Consider the following 27,500-nt stretch of genomic DNA (forward strand, 5'->3'; position numbering starts at 1 on the left):
AAACCTGTTTAATAAGGTCTCTGGTACAGACCTGTTTAATAAGGTCTCTGGTACAAACCTGTTTAATAAGGTCTCTGGTACAGACCTGTTTAATAAGGTCTCTGGTACAAACCTGTTTAATAAGGTCTCTGGTACAAACCTGTTTAATAAGGTCTCTGGTACAAACCTGTTTAATAAGGTCTCTGGTACAAACCTGTTTAATAAGGTCTCTGGTACAAACCTGTTTAATAAGGTCTCTGGTACAAACCTGTTTTATAAGGTCTCTGGTACAAACCTGTTTAATAAGGTCTCTGGTACAAACCTGTTTAATAAGGTCTCTGGTACAAACCTGTTTAATAAGGTCTCTGGTACAAACCTGTTTAATAAGGTCTCTGGTACAAACCTGTTTAATAAGGTCTCTGGTACAAACCTGTTTAATAAGGTCTCTGCTACAAACCTGTTTAATAAGGTCTCTGGTACAAACCTGTTTAATAAGGTCTCTGGTACAAACCTGTTTAATAAGGTATCTGGTACAAACCTGTTTAATAAGGTCTCTGCTACAAACCTGTTTAATAAGGTCTCTGCTACAAACCTGTTTAATAAGGTCTCTGGTACAAACCTGTTTAATAAGGTCTCTGGTACAAACCTGTTTAATAAGGTCTCTGGTACAAACCTGTTTCATAAGGTCTCTGGTACAAACCTGTTTAATAAGGTCTCTGGTACAAACCTGTTTTATAAGGTCTCTGGTACAAACCTGTTTAATAAGGTCTCTGCTACAAACCTGTTTAATAAGGTCTCTGGTACAAACCTGTTTAATAAGGTCTCTGGTACAAACCTGTTTAATAAGGTCTCTGGTACAAACCTGTTTAATAAGGTCTCTGGTACAAACCTGTTTAATAAGGTCTCTGGTACAAACCTGTTTTATAAGGTCTCTGGTACAAACCTGTTTAATAAGGTCTCTGGTACAAACCTGTTTAATAAGGTCTCTGGTACAAACCTGTTTAATAAGGTCTCTGGTACAAACCTGTTTAATAAGGTCTCTGGTACAAACCTGTTTAATAAGGTCTCTGGTACAAACCTGTTTAATAAGGTCTCTGGTACAAACCTGTTTTATAAGGTCTCTGGTACAAACCTGTTTAATAAGGTCTCTGGTACAAACCTGTTTAATAAGGTCTCTGGTACAAACCTGTTTAATAAGGTCTCTGGTACAAACCTGTTTAATAAGGTCTCTGGTACAAACCTGTTTAATAAGGTCTCTGGTACAAACCTGTTTAATAAGGTCTCTGGTACAAACCTGTTTAATAAGGTCTCTGGTACAAACCTGTTTAATAAGGTCTCTGGTACAAACCTGTTTAATAAGGTCTCTGGTACAAACCTGTTTAATAAGGTCTCTGGTACAAACCTGTTTAATAAGGTCTCTGCTACAAACCTGTTTAATAAGGTCTCTGGTACAAACCTGTTTTATAAGGTCTCTGGTACAAACCTGTTTAATAAGGTCTCTGGTACAAACCTGTTTAATAAGGTCTCTGGTACAAACCTGTTTAATAAGGTCTCTGGTACAAACCTGTTTAATAAGGTCTCTGGTACAAACCTGTTTAATAAGGTCTCTGGTACAAACCTGTTTAATAAGGTCTCTGGTACAAACCCACTGACTTCCAGGCTGATGATTTTTGCACCATCTGCTGGTTGTGAAAGCCATTGCAGAATGTCTACACGCTGAAGAACACATGGGTTTTGTCTCAACGTCCAACCTTTTTTCAGCTTCCAAGGGGAAACTTCCAATAAAATGGATGGCACCAGAATCCATCAACTTCAGACGCTTTACCTCAGCCAGCGATGTGTGGATGTTTGGTGAGTTTGGCAGCTGCAGATGACACACATCGAGCTATCAACTCCTGTATGTTCTGTCTCTGTCATATCTATAGCCTGTCCTTACAGTCTTTCCCCCCTTCCCACCCCTCTTCTCTCTCATTCCCTCTCCTTCCCTCTCCTCCACTCCTCTCCTCTCTCCTTCCCTCTCCTCTCCTCCCTCCTCCTCTCCTCTCTCCTCTCCTCCTCTCTCCTGCCCTCCCCTCTTCTCCTCCCCACTCCTTTCCTCTCTCTTCTCCTCCCCACTCCTTTCCTCTCTCCTCTCCTCTCCACTCCTTTCCTCTCTCCTCTCCTCTCCACTCCTTTCCTCTCTCCTCTCCTCCCCACTCCCCTCCTGCCCTCCTCTCTCCCCTCTTCCCCTCCTCTCTTATATCCTCTCGCTTCCCTCTCCTCCCCCTCTTCCCCTCCTCTCTCCTTCCCTCTCCTCCCCACTCTTCCCCTCCTCTCTTCTTCCCTCTCTCCTCCTCTCTCCTTCCCTCTCTTCCCCTCTTCTCTCCTCTCCTCCCATCCTTCTCCTCCCCTCCTTTCCTCCACTCCTCTCCTGTCTCCTTCCCTCTCCTCTCTCTTCCCCACTCCTCTCCTCCCTCCTCTCTCCATTCCTCCTCTCCTCTCTCCTGCCCTCCCTCATCTCCTCCCCACTCCTTTCCTCTCTCCTCTCTCCCCTCCTGCCCTCCTCTCTCCCCTTCTGCCCTCCTCTCTTATATCCTCCTCTCCTCCCCACTCCCCCCCTCCTCCCTCCCCTCTCCTCCGCCTCTCCCCCTTCCCTCTCCTCACCTCTCCTCCCCACTCTTCCCCTCCTATCTCCTTCCCTCTACTTCCCACTCTTCCCCTCCTCTCTCCTCCCCACTCTTCCCCTCCTCTCTCCTTCCCTCCCCTCCTTCCCTCTCTCCTCCCCTCTCCTATCCTCCCCTCGTCTCCCCTCTCCTCCTCTCGCCTTTCCTCTCCTCTCCTACCCTCGTCTCCTCTCTCCTCCCCTCCCCTCCTCTCCAGGTGTGTGCATGTGGGAGATCCTCATGTATGGTATCAAGCCCTTCCAGGGCGTGAAGAACAACGATGTCATCGGGCGGATAGAGAACGGAGAGCGTCTGGCCATGCCTCACAACTGCCCCCCCACCCTGTACAGCCTGATGACCAAGTGCTGGGCCTACGATCCCAGCAAGAGACCCCGCTTCACAGAACTCAAAACCCAGCTCAGGTCAGTACCTCTAAGGGGAGAAGTTCAGGGGTCGGAAGTGCATTGTTTTCCTTTACAATCCTAATGAATAAGATTACTGGGACAGGGAGGACCTGATCCGAGATCAGCACTCCTACTCTGAGATGCTGCATTACTGTAGGCTCTGGTGAAGTATATGCCTCAGGATAAAATGTGCCTTTAAGCACAGATCTAGGATCAGCTTAACTAACCTATTCCTAACCATAACCATTAGTAGGGGTCGAAAAAACAAATCTGTCTCGAAGAAACGCCTCATACGTGCTTGGCAGTGTTCTTTCCCACACAGTATCCCTGCTCTATAACTCTGGAAGAATGATGTTGGGGCGGCAGGAAGCCTAGTCGTTAGAGTGTTGGACTAGTAACCGAAAGGTTGCTGGATCAAATCCCTGAGCTGACAAGGTAAAGATCTGTCGTTCTTCCCCTGAACAAGGCAGTTAACCCACTGTTCCCCGGTAGGCCGTCATAGTAAATAAGAATTTGTTCTCCCTTGAACACTGCAGTTAACCCACTGTTTCCCGGTAGGCCGTCATAGTAAATAAGAATTTGTTCTCCCTTGAACACTGCAGTTAACCCACTGTTCCCCGGTAGGCCGTCATAGTAAATAAGAATTTGTTCTCCCTTGAACACTGCAGTTAACCCACTGTTCCCCGGTAGGCCGTCATAGTAAATAAGAATTTGTTCTCCCTTGAACACTGCAGTTAACCCACTGTTCCCCGGTAGGCTGTCATAGTAAATAAGAATTTGTTCTCCCTTGAACACTGCAGTTAACCCACTGTTCCCCGGTAGGCCGTCATAGTAAATAAGAATTTGTTCTCCCTTGAACACTGCAGTTAACCCACTGTTCCCCGGTAGGCCGTCATAGTAAATAAGAATTTGTTCTCCCTTGAACACTGCAGTTAACCCACTGTTCCCCGGTAGGCCGTCATAGTAAATAAGAATTTGTTCTCCCTTGAACACTGCAGTTAACCCACTGTTCCCCGGTAGGCCGTCATAGTAAATAAGAATTTGTTCTCCCTTGAACACTGCAGTTAACCCACTGTTCCCGGTAGGCCGTCATAGTAAATAAGAATTTGTTCTCCCTTGAACACTGCAGTTAACCCACTGTTCCCGGTAGGCCGTCATAGTAAATAAGAATTTGTTCTCCCTTGAACACTGCAGTTAACCCACTGTTCCCGGTAGGCCGTCATAGTAAATAAGAATTTGTTCTCCCTTGAACACTGCAGTTAACCCACTGTTCCCCGGTAGGCCGTCATAGTAAATAAGAATTTGTTCTCCCTTGAACACTGCAGTTAACCCACTGTTCCCCGGTAGGCCGTCATAGTAAATAAGAATTTGTTCTCCCTTGAACACTGCAGTTAACCCACTGTTCCCCGGTAGGCCGTCATAGTAAATAAGAATTTGTTCTCCCTTGAACACTGCAGTTAACCCACTGTTCCCCGGTAGGCCGTCATAGTAAATAAGTAAATAAGAATTTGTTCTCAGCTGATTTGCCTTAAATAAAGGTTCAAATAAATGTTCCACATTGCTACACAAGAGGTCACTGTTTCATGTATTAGTGTAACTTCAGTAACTTTAGAAACAGAGTGTTCTCAGCTACTTAAGTTATCATTCAAATAAGAGTGGGGTTCCTGAGTGGCGCAGCGTTTTAAGGCACTGCATTATGCTAGAGGCGTCACTACAGACCCTGGTTTGAACCCGGGCTGTATTACAACCGTCCGTGATCAGAAGTCCCATAAGACAGCGCACAATTTGGCCCACTGCTGTCCTGTTTAGGGGAGGGTTTGGCCGGGGTAGGCCGTTATTGTAAATAAGAATTTGTTCTTAACTGACTTGCCTAGTTAAATTTAAAAAATAGAAAGAGGCAACAGGTCGATGCCATATTCCCAATAGAGACTATCAATTACCAGCACACAATGCACTTCAATGGTCTATCTGTAGGTCCTTCTGTAGCTCAGTTGGTAGAGCATGGCGCTTGTAACGCCAGGGTAGTGGGTTCGATTCCCGGGACCACCCATACATGCACACATGACTGTAAGTCGCTTTGGATAAAAGCGTCTGCTAAATGGCATTTATTATTATTATATTATTACTATCTATGTCAGTCAAATCCATGGTAGGTGGATGAAGAGTGATGTACATAGATCTTTTAGACTAGCTGAAGCAAAGACACATTAGAGGGTGTGTGTCGGTACATTTCTGTGGGTAGTCCTCGTCTGCGTCCCAAATGGCACCCTAATCCCTATATAGCACACTACCTTTAGACTAGAGCCCTATAGGCCCATTTGAGATGCAGCCCTTGTGTGGTGGATTTATTGCCTTACCTATCCCATGGGCCCTTGGCCTTAGTATGTCAATCAAATGTATTTATAAAGCTCTTCTTACATCAGCTGATGTCACAAAGTGCTGTACAGAAACCCAGCCTAAAACACCAAACAGCAAGCAATGCAGATGTAGAAGCACGGTGGCTAGAAGGCTGTCTGTCCGTCGATAAAGTCCTAGAGTATGTGAGAACCTGTCTGTCTGTGTCTGTCTGTGTCTCTCTGTGTCTCTCTCTGTCTGTCTCTCTCTCTCTGTGTCTCTCTCTCTGTGTCTCTCTCTGTGTCTCTGTCTCTCTCTGTGTCTCTGTCTGTCTCTCTCTCTCTGTGTCTCTCTCTCTCTCTCTGTCTCTCTCTCTGTCTCTCTCTCTGTCTCTCTCTCTCTCTCTGTCTCTCTCTCTGTCTCTCTCTCTGTCTCTCTCTCTCTGTCTGTCTCTCTCTCTCTCTCTCTCTCTGTCTCTCTCTCTCTCTGTCTCTCTCTCTCTCTGTCTCTCTCTCTCTGTCTCTGTCTCTCTCTGTGTCTCTGTCTGTCTCTCTCTCTCTGTGTCTCTCTCTCTCTCTCTGTCTCTCTCTCTGTCTCTCTCTCTGTCTCTCTCTCTCTCTGTCTCTCTCTCTCTCTCTCTCTCTCTCTCTGTCTCTCTCTCTCTCTGTCTCTCTCTCTCTCTGTCTCTGTCTCTCTCTGTCTCTCTCTCTCTGTCTCTCTCTCTCTCTGTCTCTCTGTCTCCTTTTCTCTCTGTCTCTCTGTCTCTCTGTCTCTCTGTCTCTCTGTCTCTCTCTCTCTCTCTCTCTCTCTCTCTCTCTCTCTCTCTCTCTCTCTCTCTCTCTCTCTCTCTCTCTCTCTCTCTCTCTCTCTCTCTCTCTCTCTCTCTCTCTCTCTCTCTCTCTCTCTCTCTCTCTCTCTCTCTCTACCTCTCTACCTCTACCCTCTCTATCTCTCTATCTCTCTATCTCTCTATCTCTCTCTCTCTCTCTCTCTCTCTCTCGAGGATGTGAGCTATTCTATTTCCTGTTAACTTTTCTTTGAGATACGTTTTGCTACGGTGTGCCCTAGTGAACACAACCCTGGTAGTTAGTTCCACAGCATCATACTTCCCAGTCAGTCCAGTAGTAGGCTGGCTGATAGAATGACTGGCCAGGGGCCAACCACAACAGGCTGCCCATGCAGGAGGGAGGAGGTGGAGCTGCTGGCTCTGATAAAGAGAGTTTATTGCAACAGTACAGGACTTTCACACACACTGCTGCGGATATGACTGGGGAGCTGGTGGTTCATCATGGTTGTGGTGTGATTGGATGCACATGGGCTCTGAGGCATACACATGGGAGATGAGCATTTTCCTGAGAGGTAAATTAGACATTCACGTTACTGGTGGATGAGGATGATTGAACTTGGATAATACATTTAGTAATAGATACGAATAATGGATAATACATTTGGTAATAGATACTAATAATGGATAATACATTTAGTAATAGATACGAATAATGGATAATACATTTGGTAATAGATACTAATAATGGATACATTAAGTAATAGATACTAATAATGGATACATTAAGTAATAGATACTAATAATGGATACATTAAGTAATAGACACGAATAATGGATAATACATTTGGTAATAGATACTAATAATGGATAATACATTTGGTAATAGATACTAATAATGGATACATTAAGTAATAGATACTAATAATGGATACATTAAGTAATAGACACGAATAATGGATAATACATTTGGTAATAGATACTAATAATGGATAATACATTTGGTAATAGATACTAATAATGGATAATACATTTGGTAATAGATACTAATAATGGATACATTAAGTAATAGATACGAATAATGGATAATACATTTGGTAATAGATACTAATAATGGATAATACATTTGGTAATAGATACTAATAATGGATAATACATTTGGTAATAGATACTAATAATGGATAATACATGTGGTAATAGATACTAATAATGGATACATTAAGTAATAGATACGAATAATGGATAATACATTTGGTAATAGATACTAATAATGGATAATACATTTGGTAATAGATACTAATAATGGATAATACATTTGGTAATATATACTAATAATGGATAATACATTTGGTAATAGATACTAATAATGGATACATTAAGTAATAGATACTAATAATGGATAATACATTTGGTAATAGATACTAATAATGGATAATACATTTGGTAATAGATACTAATAATGGATACATTAAGTAATAGATACTAATAATGGATACATTAAGTAATAGACACGAATAATGGATAATACATTTGGTAATAGATACTAATAATGGATACATTAAGTAATAGATACTAATAATGGATAATACATTTGGTAATAGATACTAATAATGGATACATTAAGTAATAGATACTAATAATGGATACATTAAGTAATAGATACTAATAATGGATAATACATTTGGTAATAGATACTAATAATGGATAATACATTTGGTAATAGATACTAATAATGGATACATTAAGTAATAGATACTAATAATGGATACATTAAGTAATAGACACGAATAATGGATAATACATTTGGTAATAGATACTAATAATGGATACATTAAGTAATAGATACTAATAATGGATAATACATTTGGTAATAGATACTAATAATGGATACATTAAGTAATAGATACTAATAATGGATACATTAAGTAATAGATACTAATAATAGATACATTAAGTAATAATAATGGATAATACATTTAGTAATAGATACTAATAATGGATAATACATTTGGTAATAGATACTAATAATGGATACATTAAGTAATAGATACTAATAATGGATACATTAAGTAATAGATACTAATAATGGATAATACATTTAGTAATAGATAATAATGGATAATACATTTAGTAATAGATACGAATAATGGATAATACATTTGGTAATAGATACTAATAATGGATAATACATTTGGTAATAGATACTAATAATGGATAATACATTTGGTAATAGATACTAATAATGGATACATTAAGTAATAGATACTAATAATGGATACATTAAGTAATAGACACGAATAATGGATAATACATTTGGTAATAGATACTAATAATGGATACATTAAGTAATAGATACTAATAATGGATAATACATTTGGTAATAGATACTAATAATGGATACATTAAGTAATAGATACTAATAATAGATACATTAAGTAATAGACACGAATAATGGATAATACATTTGGTAATAGATACTAATAATGGATACATTAAGTAATAGATACTAATAATGGATAATACATTTGGTAATAGATACTAATAATGGATACATTAAGTAATAGATACTAATAATGGATACATTAAGTAATAGATACTAATAATGGATAATACATTTGGTAATAGATACTAATAATGGATACATTAAGTAATAGATACTAATAATAGATACATTAAGTAATAGACACGAATAATGGATAATACATTTAGTAATAGATACGAATAATGGATAATACATTTGGTAATAGATACTAATAATGGATACATTAAGTAATAGATACTAATAATGGATACATTAAGTAATAGATACTAATAATGGATAATACATTTGGTAATAGATACTAATAATGGATACATTAAGTAATAGATACTAATAATGGATACATTAAGTAATAGATACTAATAATAGATACATTAAGTAATAGACACGAATAATGGATAATACATTTAGTAATAGATACGAATAATGGATAATACATTTGGTAATAGATACTAATAATGGATACATTAAGTAATAGATACTAATAATGGATACATTAAGTAATAGATACTAATAATGGATAATACATTTAGTAATAGATACGAATAATGGATAATACATTTAGTAATAGATACGAATAATGGATAATACATTTGGTAATAGATACTAATAATGGATAATACATTTGGTAATAGATACTAATAATGGATAATACATTTGGTAATAGATACTAATAATGGATACATTAAGTAATAGATACTAATAATGGATACATTAAGTAATAGACACGAATAATGGATAATACATTTGGTAATAGATACTAATAATGGATACATTAAGTAATAGATACTAATAATGGATAATACATTTGGTAATAGATACTAATAATGGATACATTAAGTAATAGATACTAATAATAGATACATTAAGTAATAGACACGAATAATGGATAATACATTTGGTAATAGATACTAATAATGGATACATTAAGTAATAGATACTAATAATGGATAATACATTTGGTAATAGATACTAATAATGGATACATTAAGTAATAGATACTAATAATGGATACATTAAGTAATAGATACTAATAATGGATAATACATTTGGTAATAGATACTAATAATGGATACATTAAGTAATAGATACTAATAATAGATACATTAAGTAATAGACACGAATAATGGATAATACATTTAGTAATAGATACGAATAATGGATAATACATTTGGTAATAGATACTAATAATGGATACATTAAGTAATAGATACTAATAATGGATACATTAAGTAATAGATACTAATAATGGATAATACATTTGGTAATAGATACTAATAATGGATACATTAAGTAATAGATACTAATAATGGATAATACATTTGGTAATAGATACTAATAATGGATAATACATTTGGTAATAGATACTAATAATGGATACATTAAGTAATAGATACTAATAATGGATAATACATTTGGTAATATATACAGATAATGGATAATACATTTGGTAATATATACAGATAATGGATAATACATTTGGAGGTAGATACAGATAATGGATAATACATTTGGTAATAGATACGAATAATGGATAATACATTTGGAGGTAGATACAGATAATGGGTAATACATTTGTCTTCTGTTTCATCTGAAGCAGAGAGGTGTCTGTGATAACTAAGAACATAATATTTAAAGCGTTTTGTGTATGTTAATTGTGCAGCAACCCCCTCCACTGTATCCCAGTCTGTGTTATGACTGTATGATAAGCTGTTGTGTGTTCCCTGCAGTACAATCTTGGAGGAGGAGAAGGCCCAGCAGGAGGAGAGACTGAGGATGGAGATGAGACGTCAGGTCACTGTGTCCTGGGACTCAGGGGCAGCTGACGAGGCACCCCCTAAAGTAAGAACCCTAATCCTACCCCCCTAAAGTAAGAACCCTAATCCTACCCCCCTAAAGTAAGAACCCTAATCCTACCCCCCTAAAGTAAGAACCCTAATCCTACCCCCCTAAAGTAAGAACCCTAATCCTACCCCCCTAAAGTATGAACCCCCCCAAAGTAGGTTTGTAAAATGTTCTCCTGCCACCAAAAGTCCCTTGTATCAACGTGGCATGTTGTTATGGAGTCCCATCAGTGGACATTGAAATCAGTGCTGGTCTGGACCCACCAAAAAAATATTTTAAAAAGACATACGGACTGGACCAAAACAAGACGTTGGCGTAGGGCCCCTTAGTGGGAAGTGGCCATCAACAAATAAAAACCTGGAGGGGGGTCTGTGGGGGGCATTTCATTCCAAATGCTCACTTAGCCAACTTATTCAGTACTTTGAGAGTCACTTACAGGAATTGCTTAATGTAAAGCTGGTGTTGATATTCACCTCTTCTCCTCTTTAAAGGGACAATCCATATGTTTGCATAAATACAAATAGCCGTGTCTATGAAGTAATAGCCAGGGCCCGGTTCCCAGATGGCGATGGAACTTAAGCTTATGAGTGTTCTACGGCTGCACCATCGAGAGCATCCTGACCGGTTGCATCATCGCCTGCTATGGCAACTGCTCAGCATCTGACCGTAAGGCGCTAGGGAGGGTAGTACGTATGGCCCAATACATCACTGGGGCCAAGCTTCCTGCCATCCAGGATCTATATAATAGGCGGTGTCACAGGAAAGCCCATAAAATTGTATGAGACTCCAGTCACCTAAGTCATAGACTGTTTTCTCTGTTACCGCACGGCAAGCGGTACCGGAGCGCCAAGTTTAGGACCAAAAGGCTCCTTAACAGCTTCTACCCCCCAAGCCATAAGACTGCTGAACAATTAATCACATGGCCACTGGACTATGCTACTTGCTGTTTATTATCTATGCATAGTCACCTCACCCCTACCTACAGTTGAAGTCGGAAGTTTACATACACTTAGATTGGAGTCATTAAAACTTGTTTTTCAACCACTCCACAAATTTCTTGTTAACAAACTATAGTTTTGGCAAGTCGTTTAGGACATCTACTTTGTGCACGACGCAAGTAATTTTTCCAACAATTGTTTACAGACAGATTATTTCCCTTATAATTCACTGTATCACAGTTCCAGTGGGTCAGAAGTTTACATAAGTTGACTGTGCCTTTAAACAGCTTGGAAAAATCCAGAAAATGATTTCATGGCTTTAGAAGCTTCTGATAGGCTAATTGACATAATTTGAGTCAATTGGAGGTGTACCTGTGGATGTATTTCAAGGCCTACCTTCAAACTCAGTGCCTCTTTGCTTGACCTCATGGAAAAATCTAAAGAAATCAGCCAAGACCTCAGAAAAACAATTGTAGACCTCCAAAGTCTGGTTCATCCTTGGGAGCAATTTCCAAACACCTGAAGGTACCACACTCATCTGGACAAACAATAGTACGCAAGTATAAACACCATGGGACCACGCAGCCGTCATACCGCTCAGGAAGGAGATGCATTCTGTCTTCTAGAGATGAACGTACTTTGGTGCGAAAAGTGCAAATCAATCCCAGAACAACAGCAAAGGACCTTGTGAAGATGCTGGAGGAAACAGGTACAAAAGTGTCTATATCCACAGTAAAACGAGTCCTATATCGACATAACTTGAAAGGCCGCTCAGCAAGGAAGAAGCCACTGCTCCAAAACCAACATAAAAAAGCCAGACTACGGTTTGCAACTGGACATGGGGACAAAGATCATACTTCTTGGAGAAATGTCCTCTGGTCTGATGAAACAAAAATAGAACTGTTTGGCCATAAGGACCATCGCTGTGTTTGGAGGAAAAAGGGGGAGGTTTGCAAGCTGAATACACCATCCCAACCGTGAGCACGGGGGTGGCAGCATCATGTCGTGGGGGTGCTTTGCTGCAGGAGAGACTGGTGCACTTCACAAAATAGATGACATCATGAGAATTGAAAATGATGTGGATATATTGAAGCAACATCTCAAGATATCAGTCAGGAAGTTAAAGCTTGGTTGCAAATGGGTCTTCCAAATGGACAATGACCCCAATCATACTTCCAAAGTTGTGGCAAAATGGCTTAAGGACAACAAAGTCAAGGTATTGGAGTGGCCATCACAAAGCCCTGACCTCGATCCCATAGAAAATTTGTGGGCAGAACTGAAAAAGCTTGTGCGAGCAAGGAGGCCTACAAACCTGAGTCAGTTACACCAGCTTTGTCAGGAGGAATGGGACAAAATGTACCCAACTTATTGTGGGAAGCTTGTGGAAGGCTACCCAAAACGTTTGACCCTAGTTAAACAATTTAAAGGCAATGCTTCCAAATACTAATTCGGTGTATGTAAACTTCTGACCCACTGGGAATGTGATGAAATAAATAAAAGCTAAAATAAATCATTCTCTCTACTATTATCTGACATTTCACATTCTTAAAAAAAAGTGGTGATCCTAACTGGCCTAAGACAGAGTATTTTTGTTCGGTATACAATAGACCAACATAGCTATTGTAGTAGAGGAATGCTGTGTGCTGGAAAACCTTGGTAGAGCCTGATTGGAGTAGGCATTGTGGTGCTCATGTGAATGTCCTTTCTTTATCAGCTTCAAACCAATGCATACTCACATAAAACTTTAGTTTTTAGTTTTTAATAGTTTAGCTACTAGTTTGTGGGATTCAACGTCTGTGTTTTTCATGTGTAATGATTGTATTTTATCCATAAATAGTTTCCTCATCTGAGAATAATAAAGCTTTCTTATCTGATTTTATCTCTGGATATGGGATACAGCGCCATCCTATGGTTGGAATGTAGATACATGTCAAGCATGCCATTGTGTACAAGATTTCTACAAAGGATAGCTTGGTGCTTTGCATCTAAAAGTCGATTAAGACTGGGGTTATAGTGTAAACATATTTCTGAGGTGTCCTAGTAGTTAGACCGTTGGCCCCAGTAACCAAAAAGTTGCTGGATCAAATCCCCGAGCTGACAAGGTAAAAATCTGTCGTTCTGCCCCTGACAAAGGCAGTTAACCCACTGTTCCCCGGCCGTGGATGTTGATTAAGGCAGCCCCCGCACCTCCATGATTCAGAGGGGTTGGGTTAAAAGCAGAAGACACATTTCAGTTGAAGGCATTGTTGTACAACTGACTAGGTATCCCCCTTAGATATTTTAGGTAGCTTGATACAATGACTCTCATTCCCTGTCCAATATATGGGGATCACAACCTGTAGAAAGTCTATCTATCCCATGTGTACTTACTCCATGTGTACTTATATGCTTACTGCATGATCTGTCACCCCCTCTCTGAGCAGCCCAGCAGACCTGGTTACCCCAGCCCTCGGTCTAGTGAAGGATTCTACCCCAGCCCTCAGCATGCTGGACAGCTCAACCATTACCAGGTACTATACTGTACTATACTACTGTAGTATACTACTGCACTATACTATAACATACTATGCTACTATACTACTGTACTCTACTATACGACTATACTATACTACTATACTGCTGTAGTATACTACTATACTATACTGCTATACTACACTGTACTATGCTATAATATACTATAATACTGTACTATACTATAATATACTATACTAACACACTTTTAACACAGAGAATGAGTGCTGAAAGACATGGCAGCTCTGCTTCTAGCTCCAAAGCAACTTTACAGTATTTTGTCTTTTTGTGTGTTATTTCTTACATTACTAGCCCATAATGTTATTTGTGTCATTACATCCATCCGGATAATAACTTTTGGATATCAGAACGGCGGTAACTCACCAGCAGTACGACCAGGAATACGACTTTCCCGAATTGGGTTCTTTGTTCATACCCCCCAGGGCAATTGAACTCATCCCAGAGGTTGCTCCAAGACGCCAACGTCGGAGAAGAGGTATTCTGAGTGGACTTATAGTCCGACTCAGGAGGCGTGCACACCATCCACCGCTTGCGAGTATATTACTTGCTAATGTTCAGTCTCTGGATAATAAAGTAGACGAGCTCAGGGCGAGGATCTCCTTCCATACATACTCTGTTTCACGGAATCATGGCTCTCTCTCGTGATATACTTTCCCGTCCATACAGCCAGCTGGGTTCTCAGTACATCACACAGACAGGAATAAAGAACTCTCTGGGAAGAAGAAAGGCAGTGGTGTATGTTTCATGTATAACTACTCATGGTGTGATTGTGATAACATACAGAAACTCAAGTCCTTTTGTTTGCACGACCATGAAAACCTCACAATCAAATGCAGACCATATTACCTCCCAAGAGAATTCTCTTCGGTTATAGTCACAGTGTATATACCCCTTCAAGCCGATACCACGAAGGCCCTCAAGGAACTACACTGGACTTTGTGCAAACTGGAAACCACATATCCTGAGGCCGCATTTATTGTAGCTGGGGATTTTAACAAAGCATATTTCAGGAAAACACTACCGATGTTCTATCAACACATTGACTGTAGTGCTGGAAAAACGCTGGACCACTGTTACTCCCCCTTCCGGGATGCCGACAATAAATGACCAAATATCAAATATGATTGAATACAAACAGTGTAGTTATTCCCTCCGTAAGGTAATCAAACAGGCAAAAAAGTCAGTGCAGAGACAAAGAAGAGTTGCAATTCAACGGCTCAGACACGAGACGTATGTGGCAGGGTCTTCAGACAATCACAGATTACAAAGGGAAAACCAGAATCTTGCTCCCGGACAAGTTAAACACCTTCTTCGCCCACTTTGAGGATAACACAGTTCCACCGAGGCGACTTGCTCCCAAGGACTGTGGGCTCTCGTTCTCCGTGGCTGACGTGAGTAAGACATTTAAGCGTGTTGCTGACGGCCCAGACGGCATCCCTAGCTGCGTCCTCAGAGCATGCGTAAGACCAGCTGGCGGGAGTGTTTACGGACATATTCAATCTCTCCCTATCCCAGTCTACTGTCCCCACATGCTTCAAGATGTCCACCATTGTTCCTGTACCCAAGAAGCTAAGATAACAACTAAATGACTATCGCCCCGTAGCACTCAATTCTGTCATCATGAAGTGCTTTGAGAGACTAGTCAAGGATCATATCACTTCTACCTTACCTGACACCCTAGACCCACTTAAATTTGCTTACCACCCTAGTAGATCCACAGACAATACAAGCGCCATCACACTGCACACTGCCCTAACCCATCTGGTCAAGAGGAATACTTATATAAGAATGCTGTTCATTGACTATAGCTCAGCCTTTAACACCATAGTACCCACCAAGCTCATCATTAAGCTCGGGGTCCTGGGTCTGAACCCTGCCCTGTGCAACTGGGCCATGGACTTCCTGACGGGCCGCCCCCAGGTGTTGAAGGTAAGAAGCAACATTTCCACTTCGCTGATCCTCAACACAGAATCCCCACAAGGGTGCGTGATCAGCCCCCTTCTGTACGCCCTGTTCACCCATGACTGCGTGGCTACGCACGCCTCCAACTCAATCATCAAGTTTGCAGATGACACAACAGTCGGAGGTCTGATTACCAACAATGACGGGACAGCCTACAGGGAGGAGGTGAGGGCCCTGGCGGAGTGGCGCCAGGAAAATAACCTCAACGTCATCAAAACGAAGGAACTGATCCTGGACTTCAGGAAACAGCAGAGGAAGCACGCCCCTATCCACGTCGACAGGACCGCAGTGGAGAAGGTGGAAAGCTTCAAGTTCCTCTGCGTACACATCATTGACAATCTGAAATGGTCCACCCACACAGACAGCGTTGTGAAATGGTCCAACCACAAGAGGCTGAAGAAACTTGGCCTGGCCCCTAAGACCCTCACAAACTTTTACATATGCACAATTGAGAGCATCCTGTCGGGCTGTATTACCGCCTGGTACGGCAACTGCACCGCCCACAACCGCAGGGCTCTCCAGAGGGGGGTGCGGTCGGCCCAAAGCATCACCGGGGACACACTGCCTGCCCTCCATGACACCTACACCACCCGATGTCACAGGAAGGCCAAAAAGATCATCAAGGGCAACAACCACTCGAACCACTGCCTGTTCACCCCGCTATCACCCAGAAGGCGAGGTCAGTACAGGTGCATCAAAGCAGGGACCAAGAGACTGAAAAACAGCTTCTATCTCAAGGCCATCAGACTGTTAAATAGCCGTCACTAGCCAGCTTCCACCGGTTACTCAAACCTGCACCTTAGAGGCTGCTGCCCAATGTACATAGACATGGAATCACTGGCCACTTTAATAATGGGACACTAGTCAGTTTAATAATGTTTACATATTGCTTTACTCATTTCATATGTATATACTGTATTATATTCTACTGTATTTTAATCAATGTCACTCAGACCTTGCTCATCCTAATATTTCTAAATTCCATTCTTTTACTTTTAGATTTGTGTATTGTTGTGAATTGTTAGATATTACTGCACAGTTGGAGCCAGGAACACAAGCATATCGAATACACCTGCAATAATGTCTGATAAATAAGTGAATGTGACCAATAATATGTGATTTGATTTACTGTGTATTACCCATAGAATTAGAATGGGGTTCCACGTCTCTTCTATTGATTCAATATCTGTGGTCTTACTGTTTATTACTTTATACCGTTACCATTAAATATCAGAACCATTTCCATTGATAATAAGGTACTGACAATACTGGTTTAGTAAATGTATTTAAATGGAGCTGCCTTCATGAATATTTTTCTAGCTACTTGGCAGTGGTTTGGTTCTTACTAGCTAGTGGTGTGTAGAGGGTGAGAACGTGATCAACTTTATCATCTGACGTAAAATGGTGAATTTATGGCGACCTGACTTGCCCTCTCGCTTCCCATGGCAGCTGAGCTGAAATAGTGAATGCATTGAGAATGAGAAATGATATCTCCCCAAACTAAGTTATTTTACAGCACCTCAGCTCCCCGTAATACATTGCTGACAGCGGGAATTTCCTGTAACACTTTTTCAAACTGCTGGTATTGTTGACTTAAGGCTGATTTCATCTGCGGAAAAATCCACTCTCAGATTCTGTTGTTATCGCGCTTGACTACGTTATCGCCTTAAAAGGCGTTCTGTGTGCCGGTATGCATATTTATAGGTTGTCTTTTATTTTCAGGTCAGTTATTTTTAGGATGTTTATCAGCCAGTGCTAATGTCACATGTCACACACAGGCCATGTCAGCCATGTATGTGGCTCAGATATACATTAAGTCCCATAGGTCTTTGTGTCTGGAGGGTAAATAATGAGGTACTGCGTTATACTGAAAGCTAAGTGTTTCCCTGTACACCGAAATGCTAACTGGGGCCTATGTTATATGATGAACAGCCTTGCCTCACAGACAATACTTTTGTATCATCACAATCCTCTCGCCAAACAAAATGTGGTTTTCACCTGTCGTCTGTCCTACGATATCCAGGTTGGGTACCCAGGCCCTCACGGCATTCCCGCTATGCCCAGTGGAGGGTACTCTCCCCAGGCCGGTGTTCTGGACTCTCAGGAGGCCTGGAACCACCACCGACCAGGAGACGTCCCCATGTGGTCCCCCAACATGGAGGTGAGAGAGAGCTCCGCAAAAATATACACGTGTACTCTCCTTACTGTGGTTCTGCCAATTGTATTCAGGTGAAATTGCTGAATTTCATCAGCTATTTTCTGAGCTTGGTACATCTCTAGCAATCACAGATGAGGCTTATTACAAATCCACTGTCCTCTCTACCTCCCTCTCCCTCAATCCCCCTCTGCCTGTCTTTCCCACTCCCAGGACGGAGGTGCGTTGGACATGCGTGGTCTGGGCCAGGCGCTGCCCCCCCACCTGATGGAGGAGAGGCTGATGATACAGCAGCAGCAGATGAAGGAGGACCAGCGCTGGTTGGAGCAGGAGGAGTGCTTCCTGGTAAAGCTTACCGTATGCTTCCCAGTCCAAACACTTTGTGATGTTTTTATCTATTTTGGTCTTCCGCAGGTTTTTTTTGGGCTGTTCGATCGCACAACATTTTTTATTGAGGCTTATCGGAGCTTGGTATCTGAAGTTTACGCCCCTTTGTCAGTGATTGGTCAACAGTAGGGATTTGTCAAATTAAATGTTTGTTGTCATTCAACGACAGAAGACTAGTTTTCATGCACATTTTTTCACTTATGAAATACTGCACCAAACATTAGTTAGATGTAAAATTGCGCAACTAAGTCCTCCTCTACAAAAATGTCAAAATTAAGGAGAGATTTCTTGAGTTGTGTTCGATTCATTCTGACTATTTTGAGAAAGCGGTACTTGTCTCAAAAGGTAACATTGCCGCTTTTTTCTAGTTTTTCAAACTGTATTTCAAGTTCACTCCGCCTAGCTGAGTTCTGCTAGGAGTAAAACAAAGCTATGTATGCAGACGCCTTAACAGACCCTTATTCACCACCTACTGACACACACGTGCACCGTCCTGAGAGAAAGGGAGAGACAGAGGTTGAGGACCAGCGCTGGCTGGAGCAGAAGGAGATCTTCCTGGTAACAGCCTCTTATCGACCTTATTCACCCAGTACAATCTGGCTACTTCATCTTTTACCCCACACTGGCTCCCTCTCGCTATCATGCTAAAACACCAGCTAATACACTCTCAATCTCACCTTTGGTTATTTGGATCCCCAATTAGGATGTGTATTAGCAACAGCACCTTTCATCCTCTGTACCTCACTAACTCCTGCTAAATAGAAACATATGCTCTCTACCTCAGTCTACACCCTCGTTGTCAATCACTTGATCCTTGTGACTGAGAGACATACTCTCTCTACGTAAGATGTAATGTCAATTTAATGTTTTTTTAACCTTTAATTTATCAGGTAGTTATACAGAGACCAAGGTGTCTTTTATAGATGAGCACATCAATATAAAGGCAAAATGCAAGCAGAAAGAAAAACACAGTCATAAAAAACAAACACATTCATCACTAATAAGGTCCTCAATCAGCCTTCTGAGTTGACCTAATGACACAAGGTCCTCAATCAGCCTTCTGAATTGACCTAGTGACACCAGAACATAAGGTCCTCAATCAACCTTCTGAGTTGACCTAATGACACAAGGTCCCCAATCAGCCTTCTGAATTGACCTAGTGACACCAGAACACAAGGTCCTCAATCAGCCTTCTGAATTGACCTAGTGACACCAGATCATAAGGTCCTCAATCAGCCTTCTGAATTGACCTAGTGACACCAGAACACAAGGTCCTCAATCAGCCTTCTGAATTGACCTAGTGACACCAGAACACAAGGTCCTCAATCAGCCTTCTGAATTGACCTAATAACACAAGGTCCTCAATCAGCCTTCTGAATTGACCTAGTGACACCAGAACATAAGGTCCTCAATCAACCTTCTGAATTGACCTAATGACACAAGGTCCTCAATCAGCCTTCTGAATTGACCTAGTGACACCAGAACACAAGGTCCTCAATCAGCCTTCTGAATTGACCTAATGACACAAGGTCCTCAATCAGCCTTCTGAATTGACCTAGTGACACCAGAACACAAGGTCCTCAATCAACCTTCTGAATTGACCTAGTGACACCAGAACACAAGGTCCTCAATCAGCCTTCTGAATTGACCTAGTGACACCAGAACATAAGGTCCTCAATCAGCCTTCTGAGTTGACCTAGTGACACCAGATCATAAGGTCTTCAATCAGCCTTCTGAATTGACCTAGTGACACCAGAACATAAGGTCCTCAATCAGCCTTCTGAATTGACCTAGTGACACCAGAACATCACATTCATCAGTAATAAGGTCCTCAATCAGCCTTCTGAATTGACCTAGTGACACCAGATCATAAGGTCCTCAATCAGCCTTCTGAATTGACCTAGTGACACAAGGTCCTCAATCAGCCTTCTGAGTTGACCTAGTGACACCAGATCATAAGGTCCTCAATCAGCCTTCTGAATTGACCTAGTGACACCAGAACACAAGGTCCTCAATCAACCTTCTGAATTAACCTAGTGACACCAGAACATAAGGTCCTCAATCAACCTTCTGAATTGACCTAGTGACACCAGAACATAAGGTCCTCAATCAACCTTCTGAATTGACCTAGTGACACCAGAACATAAGGTCCTCAATCAACCTTCTGAATTGACCTAGTGACACCAGAACATAAGGTCCTCAATCAACCTTCTGAATTGACCTAGTGACACCAGAACATAAGGTCCTCAATCAACCTTCTGAATTGACCTAGTGACACCAGAACACAAGGTCCTCAATCAACCTTCTGAATTGACCTAGTGACACCAGAACACAAGGTCCTCAATCAACCTTCTGAATTGACCTAGTGACACCAGAACATAAGGTCCTCAATCAACCTTCTGAATTGACCTAGTGACACCAGAACATAAGGTCCTCAATCAGCCTTCTGAATTGACCTAGTGACACCAGAACATAAGGTCCTCAATCAGCCTTCTGAATTGACCTAGTGACACCAGAACACAAGGTCCTCAATCAACCTTCTGAATTGACCTAGTGACACCAGAACACAAGGTCCTCAATCAGCCTTCTGAATTGACCTAGTGACACCAGAACATAAGGTCCTCAATCAGCCTTCTGAATTGACCTAATGACACCAGAACATAAGGTCCTCAATCAGCCTTCTGAATTGACCTAGTGACACCAGAACACAAGGTCCTCAATCAACCTTCTGAATTGACCTAGTGACACCAGAACACAAGGTCCTCAATCAGCCTTCTGAATTGACCTAGTGACACCAGAACATAAGGTCCTCAATCAGCCTTCTGAATTGACCTAATGACACCAGAACACAAGGTCCTCAATCAACCTTCTGAATTGACCTAGTGACACCAGAACACAAGGTCCTCAATCAGCCTTCTGAATTGACCTAGTGACACCAGAACATAAGGTCCTCAATCAGCCTTCTGAATTGACCTAATGACACCAGAACACAAGGTCCTCAATCAGCCTTCTGAATTGACCTAGTGACACCAGAACATAAGGTCCTCAATCAGCCTTCTGAATTGACCTAGTGACACCAGAACATAAGGTCCTCAATCAGCCTTCTGAATTGACCTAGTGACACAAGGTCCTCAATCAGCCTTCTGAATTGACCTAGTGACACCAGAACATAAGGTCCTCAATCAGCCTTCTGAATTGACCTAGTGACACCAGAACATAAGGTCCTCAATCAGCCTTCTGAATTGACCTAGTGACACCAGAACATAAGGTCCTCAATCAGCCTTCTGAATTGACCTAATGACACCAGAACATAAGGTCCTCAATCAGCCTTCTGAATTGACCTAGTGACACAAGGTCCTCAATCAACCTTCTGAATTGACCTAGTGACACCAGATCATAAGGTCCTCAATCAGCCTTCTGAATTGACCTAGTGACACAAGGTCCTCAATCAACCTTCTGAATTGACCTAGTGACACCAGAACATCACATTCATCAGTAATAAGGTCCCCAATCAGCCTTCTGAATTGACCTAGTGACAACAGAACACAAGGTCCTCAATCAGCCTTCTGAATTGACCTAGTGACACCAGAACATCACATTTATGAACATTTAGAAGATTTTTCCAGAAATAAGGTACAAGAAACTAAAAATGGATTCACCTAATTCAGTAGAGACAAGGAATTTAAAAAGTTAGCAATCCCTGAGACCGGGGGCTGGTAACTCATAAGTCTACAGTTTAGTAATGGTGTTAGGTACGGTGGGAGTTTTTGTAAAAAGGCTTTGACATCAAAGAGGGCAAAACAACTTTCTGGTAGAGAATGCAGTGATGAGTACGTCTCCCGTAATAAAACTATTGATAAACTGCATCTAATGGCTTTAATGAAGTGTCAGCTGCTTTCCTATAGATGATGTCACCATAGTCTAGGACCAATGGGAACGTCGACTGAATAATCTGCCTTCTATTTAGCAAGGGGCAGGACCTATTTCTATAGAGGAAGACCATTCTTATTCTCAGCTTTGTAACTAACTATTATTTTTTTATTTTTTTTATTTGACCTTTATTTAACTAGGCAAATCAGTTAAGAACAAATTCTTATTTACAATGATGGCCTACCGCTGCCAAACCCAGACGACGTTGGGCCAATTGTACGCCGCCCTACGGGACTCCCAATCACGGCCGGATGTGGTGCAGCCTGGATTCGAACCAGGGACTGCAGTGATGCCCCTTGCACTGAGATGCAGTGCCTTAGACTGCTGCGCCACTCAGGAGCCCTAATCAATATGCTTTTTAAAGCCATAATCAATATGCTTTTTAAAGCCCTAATCAATATGCGTTTTAAAGCCCTTATCAATATGCTTTTTAAAGCCCCAATCAATATGCTTTATAAAGCCCTAATCAATTAGCTTTTTAAAGCCCTAATCTATATGCTTTTTAAAGCCCTAATCAATATGCTTTTTAAAAGACAGATATTAATCTATCCAGGTGCTCAGATATTTATGATCAGGGACGTGATCAATATGGTCACCATCCAAAATACATAATAAAATAAATCATCAGTTCATTTTGCACTCTAAAGAACAATATATACTTAGTTTTACCTGCAGTCAATACTAATTTCAAGTCAATAAGGTTTTTCTGTAATTCAATGAAGACAGACTGTAGTTCAAATAGAGCCTGGTCTACCATGGGGGCCATAGCATAGACAACAGTGTCATCGGAATACAAGTGCAGGTTACAAGTCAATATTGTTCATGTTAACAGTAAAAGGTACAGAACCCAAAATTGACCCCTGCGGGACACCTTTCGTTGTGTCCAGAAAACCTGATTTAACACCATCAGTAGATACACATTGAGTTCGATCTGTAAAGTAATTTTTAAAGCAGCTACATGCAGCCTGGTCTAGGCCAATTTGAAGGGGGCAGGAGTACAATGATTCAGCAGGCAGGGGGGCAGGAGTACAATGATTCAGCAGGCAGGGGGGCAGGAGTACAATGATTCAGCAGGCAGGGGGGCAGGAGTACAATGATTCAGCAAGCAGGGGGCAGGAGTACAATGATTCAATGAAGGAGGGCAGGAGTACAATGATTCAGCAAGCAGGGGGGCAGGAGTACAATGATTCAGCAAGCAGGGGGGCAGGAGTACAATGATTCAGCAAGCAGGGGGCAGGAGTACAATGATTCAGCAAGCAGGGGGCAGGAGATTACAATGATTCAGCAAGCAGGGGGCAGGAGTACAATGATTCAGCAGGCAGGGGGGCAGGAGTACAATGATTCAGCAAGCAGGGGGCAGGAGTACAATGATTCAGCAGGCAGTACAATGGGGCAGGAGTACAATGATTCAGCAGGCAGGGGGGCAGGAGTACAATGATTCAGCAAGCAGGGGGGCAGGAGTACAATGATTCAGCAAGCAGGGGGGCAGGAGTACAATGATTCAGCAAGCAGGGGGGCAGGAGTACAATGATTCAGCAAGCAGGGGGGCAGGAGTACAATGATTCAGCAAGCAGGGGGCAGGAGTACAATGATTCAGCAAGCAGGGGGGCAGGAGTACAATGATTCAGCAAGCAGGGGGCAGGAGTACAATGATTCAGCAAGCAGGGAGGCAGGAGTACAATGATTCAGCAAGCAGGGGGGCAGGAGTACAATGATTCAGCAAGCAGGGGGGCAGGAGTACAATGATTCAGCAGGCAGGGGGGCAGGAGTACAATGATTCAGCAAGCAGGGGGGCAGGAGTACAATGATTCAGCAAGCAGGGGGGCAGAGAGCTGCAGCAGAAATGGATGAAACATATCAGCCACTGTGTTTTTTTAAATTTACATCAATCTTAAGCAAGGCAACACATCACATCATAGTAAATTGTTGAAATGAAAACAAGGATTGACTAGAAGTTGACGGGTTTACTGTCAAGTCGGCTAGAGGCGGGCAGAGGGAGGAGCAGTCGATTGACTGACCAGGGTCAATTAAACCACAGTTCCTCTCAAATAAAAAGCCTGCCGAGATGATAAAATGATTAAAATCATCACTTATCCCATTCTTCTCATTTATGATGCCAGATTCAGACAGAACTTAGCAGGGAAGAAGAGGAATTTGTACGCTTCCGTGCATTTACTGTTTTCAAAAATGTTCTTCCGTGCATTTACTGTTTTCAAAAATGAAGGATCACCAGTGGTCAAAGATGGAGCTTAAAAATTATTTTTGATTTAGCTTTCTTAATCAAGATAGTACATCTGTTTCTCAGTTTGTCTGAAATATTGCCAGTCTACTACAGAGTCAGTTTTCCTTGCTTTGGTCCAGGCCTGAGTTCTCATCTGGATGACAGATCGATCTAACCTTTGGTTTTCTTTCAGAGCTATGAATTGTTTCAAAGGGGCGTGTTCTGCCAAAGAAATGTTGTAGAGCCAACGCAGGGTCAGGAATACATATTGAGGAGAAATGTTGTAGAGCCAACGCAGGGTCAAGAATACATATTGAGGAGAAATGTTGTAGAGCCAATGCAGGGTCAGGAATACATATTGAGGGTTCCTTTTTAAGATAGCTGGGTGAGACAACCACTGATCACAGTTAGTGCATTCATCTTAAGATAGCTGGGTGAGACAACCACTGATCACAGTTAGTGCATTCATCTTAAGATAGCTGGGTGAGACAACCACTGATCACAGTTAGTGCATTCATCTTAAGATAGCTGGGTGAGACAACCACTGATCACAGTTAGTGCATTCATCTTAAGATAGCTGGGTGAGACAACCACTGATCACAGTTAGTGCATTCATCTTAAGATAGCTGGGTGAGACAACCACTGATCATAGTTAGTGCATTCATCTTAAGATAGCTGGGTGAGACAACCACTGATCACAGTCATAGTAAATACTCTTGGGTTTGCTTTTATTTTATTCAATGAACTGTTACCCAGTCAGTCTCTCCCAGAACCATCATATCAGTAGTATGCCGCTGACTGTTTAGTTGGGGTAAACATCTGGATTGGATTACAGTGTCACGCACACCAGTGTTTTCTCTACTAGCTCAATCTTTAGCCCGTCCCCCTCCTGGGGTTGTTCTCTGCTGGAGGAGATCCAGATCGTTGTTGTTTTCATTCAGTGAAATCAGGTGGGAAGAGTGATCTTCTCCCAAGCCTTTTGATATGGAGAGAAAAGGGGATCCATTTGAAAAACAAAGCTGTAAAGGTGTGTGTCTGTGTGTGAATGTGTCAGAGAGACCTGAACTCTGACCACAAAATCATCTCCTGAGGGAAAATCAGGGATCAGCCAGCATTCTAGAACCCTTCTCTTTTCTCTGCAGAGCTAGACTCTCTGGAGAGCTAGACTGATGATATGAACTATATGATGGTTAAGGATGACAGTAGTGCTACCTATCCATGTCCAGAAAAGGCCAATTACCTTCGTGGAAATAATACATTGATAAAGGACACATTTTGTGGCCCTTGAAAATGTTTGTTGTGTTGCCGCGTCCAACAAGACAATTCCATAGGACTTCAGATTTTTCTAAACTGGATTTAAAGGGATCTTTAAAAGTTCTGGTATTTGAGCAGCCAGCCTCTGTGATAACAGTCCCTTCCCACCCCTTCATGATCCCTCTCCCTCCCAGAAGGCTTTCCTGTGGAAAATATTTTGGTCTGCGTCTGTTTATCCACAGCCCCGGCCAGCCAGGGTTCATAAGGAGAGCAATCATTAATGCTGCCTGTTTCATTTGGCCGCCAGATATTGTGGTGAGGATGGGTGGAAATCTCAGCCAGTGTTCATGCTGTTCTCAGAATTAGAAAGACCCTTTAGGCAGATCTGGCAACAGAACCGACGACACTGACGTGGTCTTCCTTTGTATACCTTAGCCACTGTACAATTTAGACATTCACTATCTTTATTCATGTGATTTGTGTGAAATATTCGGTTTCATATGATTATGTATTCCTGTACACAAATAAGGGTTGAGATCGTCAACTGGGGGAAAGGGAGGGAGGGAGGGAGGGAGGGAGGGAGGGAGGGAGGGAGGGAGGGAGAGAAGGAGGTCTGACACAGAGCAAGAGGAGTCTGCTGTGGGATCAGTCTCTGCATGAATCCATCAGACACGTTTAAGCCTTGCTCATCCAGCAGCAGAAACTTCAGACTGTTTTGTCGTCTCACTCTGCCGATGGGACCACCGCTGTCCACAGAGCTCAGAGGATGCACCTTTTCAAGTCCTGCTTTGGAAAACCGGTACAGATCATGGCTGGGAAGGGGTGGTGGTTGTTTTGGGGGCTTTCTGTGTGGATTTGTACTGCTGGTACTTGGATACCTGGAAAGATGTTTAACTCTCAACCAGGTGCTCCTGAAGCTCTGAGGATTCCTTCTGTGCAAATCTCACTGCACTGTCTGTGTTTGCATATCTTTGTGGTTAGTCAGGGTGGCATAAATATATTTTAGATTGTACTGGATGGATGATTGGTTGATTTGGTATTGTTTGTTTGTAGCAGGGAATGAGGGTTAACACAGCAAGATGAAAGAACAGATCTGTTTCAAACGGAATTGTGAGTTCTATGTTCTCATGGAATTAAAACACTAGTGAGAAATCGGCAGTCATTTCATCTTATGTTGTAAGAAACAGACTCCATAGTATTCTATTTCAAGATTACCGTAACAATGGTTTTAGTGATAAATGAGGTTTTAATCTTTGAGGTTGTGGTTATGAGGTGGTCAGATGTAGCTAGCTAGTTCTCTGACCCTCTGCTATGTGTTCTCGTCAGAAGCCAGAATCCAGGAACTCGCGGGGCAGTATTGACAGGGAAGACTGCAGTCTCCAGGGGCCGGTGAGTTTCCCATGACCCACCGTTTGTTTAGGTTCATACCCCCAGAGGGACGGAGCAGGAAATATTGTTTTTCAATACACCAATGTATTTATTACATTTTTCCATTTCAATCATTTTTTACAACAGACATTTTGTCTGGATTTTATAGCGCTGGCCTCAGTAATATACACATATACTACCTTAGGGATGTTCAGTCCTGGAGGTC

The 27,500-nt window shown here is 41.8% G+C and overlaps 1 protein-coding gene and 2 long non-coding RNA genes across 22 annotated transcripts in view; 2 read left to right on the forward strand and 1 right to left on the reverse strand.

Moving 5' to 3' along the window:
* Positions 1 to 27,500, forward strand: part of LOC118399008 (focal adhesion kinase 1-like) — a 269,083-nt gene that overhangs the window by 226,817 nt on the left and 14,766 nt on the right. For 13 of the 15 annotated variants that reach the window (XM_052472725.1, XM_052472724.1, XM_052472723.1 and 10 more), the window contains 7 exons: positions 1,741 to 1,830; positions 2,839 to 3,043; positions 10,413 to 10,524; positions 13,889 to 13,975; positions 17,983 to 18,120; positions 18,328 to 18,459; positions 27,233 to 27,295. In XM_052472725.1, coding sequence (XP_052328685.1) covers positions 1,741 to 1,830; positions 2,839 to 3,043; positions 10,413 to 10,524; positions 13,889 to 13,975; positions 17,983 to 18,120; positions 18,328 to 18,459; positions 27,233 to 27,295 — 827 coding nt within the window. Of the gene's footprint in view, positions 1 to 1,740; positions 1,831 to 2,838; positions 3,044 to 6,594; positions 6,719 to 10,412; positions 10,525 to 13,888; positions 13,976 to 17,982; positions 18,121 to 18,327; positions 18,460 to 27,232; positions 27,296 to 27,500 lie in introns of those variants that run through there. The other 2 variants (XM_052472717.1, XM_052472729.1) reach the window with 2 other exon arrangements.
* On the reverse strand, positions 19,856 to 21,163 carry LOC127909970 (uncharacterized). The gene is made up of 3 exons (XR_008073184.1): positions 21,039 to 21,163; positions 20,245 to 20,991; positions 19,856 to 19,931 (listed from the first exon to the last, which is right to left on the reverse strand). It is a non-coding gene; the product is annotated as an uncharacterized LOC127909970 (long non-coding RNA).
* Positions 19,915 to 23,498, forward strand: LOC127909969 (uncharacterized). Of its 6 annotated transcripts, none has more exons than XR_008073178.1 (3): positions 19,915 to 20,124; positions 20,556 to 21,589; positions 21,903 to 23,498. It is a non-coding gene; the product is annotated as an uncharacterized LOC127909969 (long non-coding RNA). The 6 variants fall into 6 exon arrangements; XR_008073181.1 differs by lacking the exon at positions 21,903 to 23,498 and adding an exon at positions 21,629 to 21,736 and having other exon boundaries at positions 20,556 to 21,448; XR_008073182.1 differs by lacking the exon at positions 21,903 to 23,498 and adding an exon at positions 21,629 to 21,736 and having other exon boundaries at positions 20,556 to 21,354.

Source organism: Oncorhynchus keta, chromosome 20 (assembly GCF_023373465.1).
Source record: "Oncorhynchus keta strain PuntledgeMale-10-30-2019 chromosome 20, Oket_V2, whole genome shotgun sequence".
In the NCBI taxonomy this organism is placed as follows: Eukaryota; Metazoa; Chordata; class Actinopteri; order Salmoniformes; family Salmonidae; genus Oncorhynchus; species Oncorhynchus keta.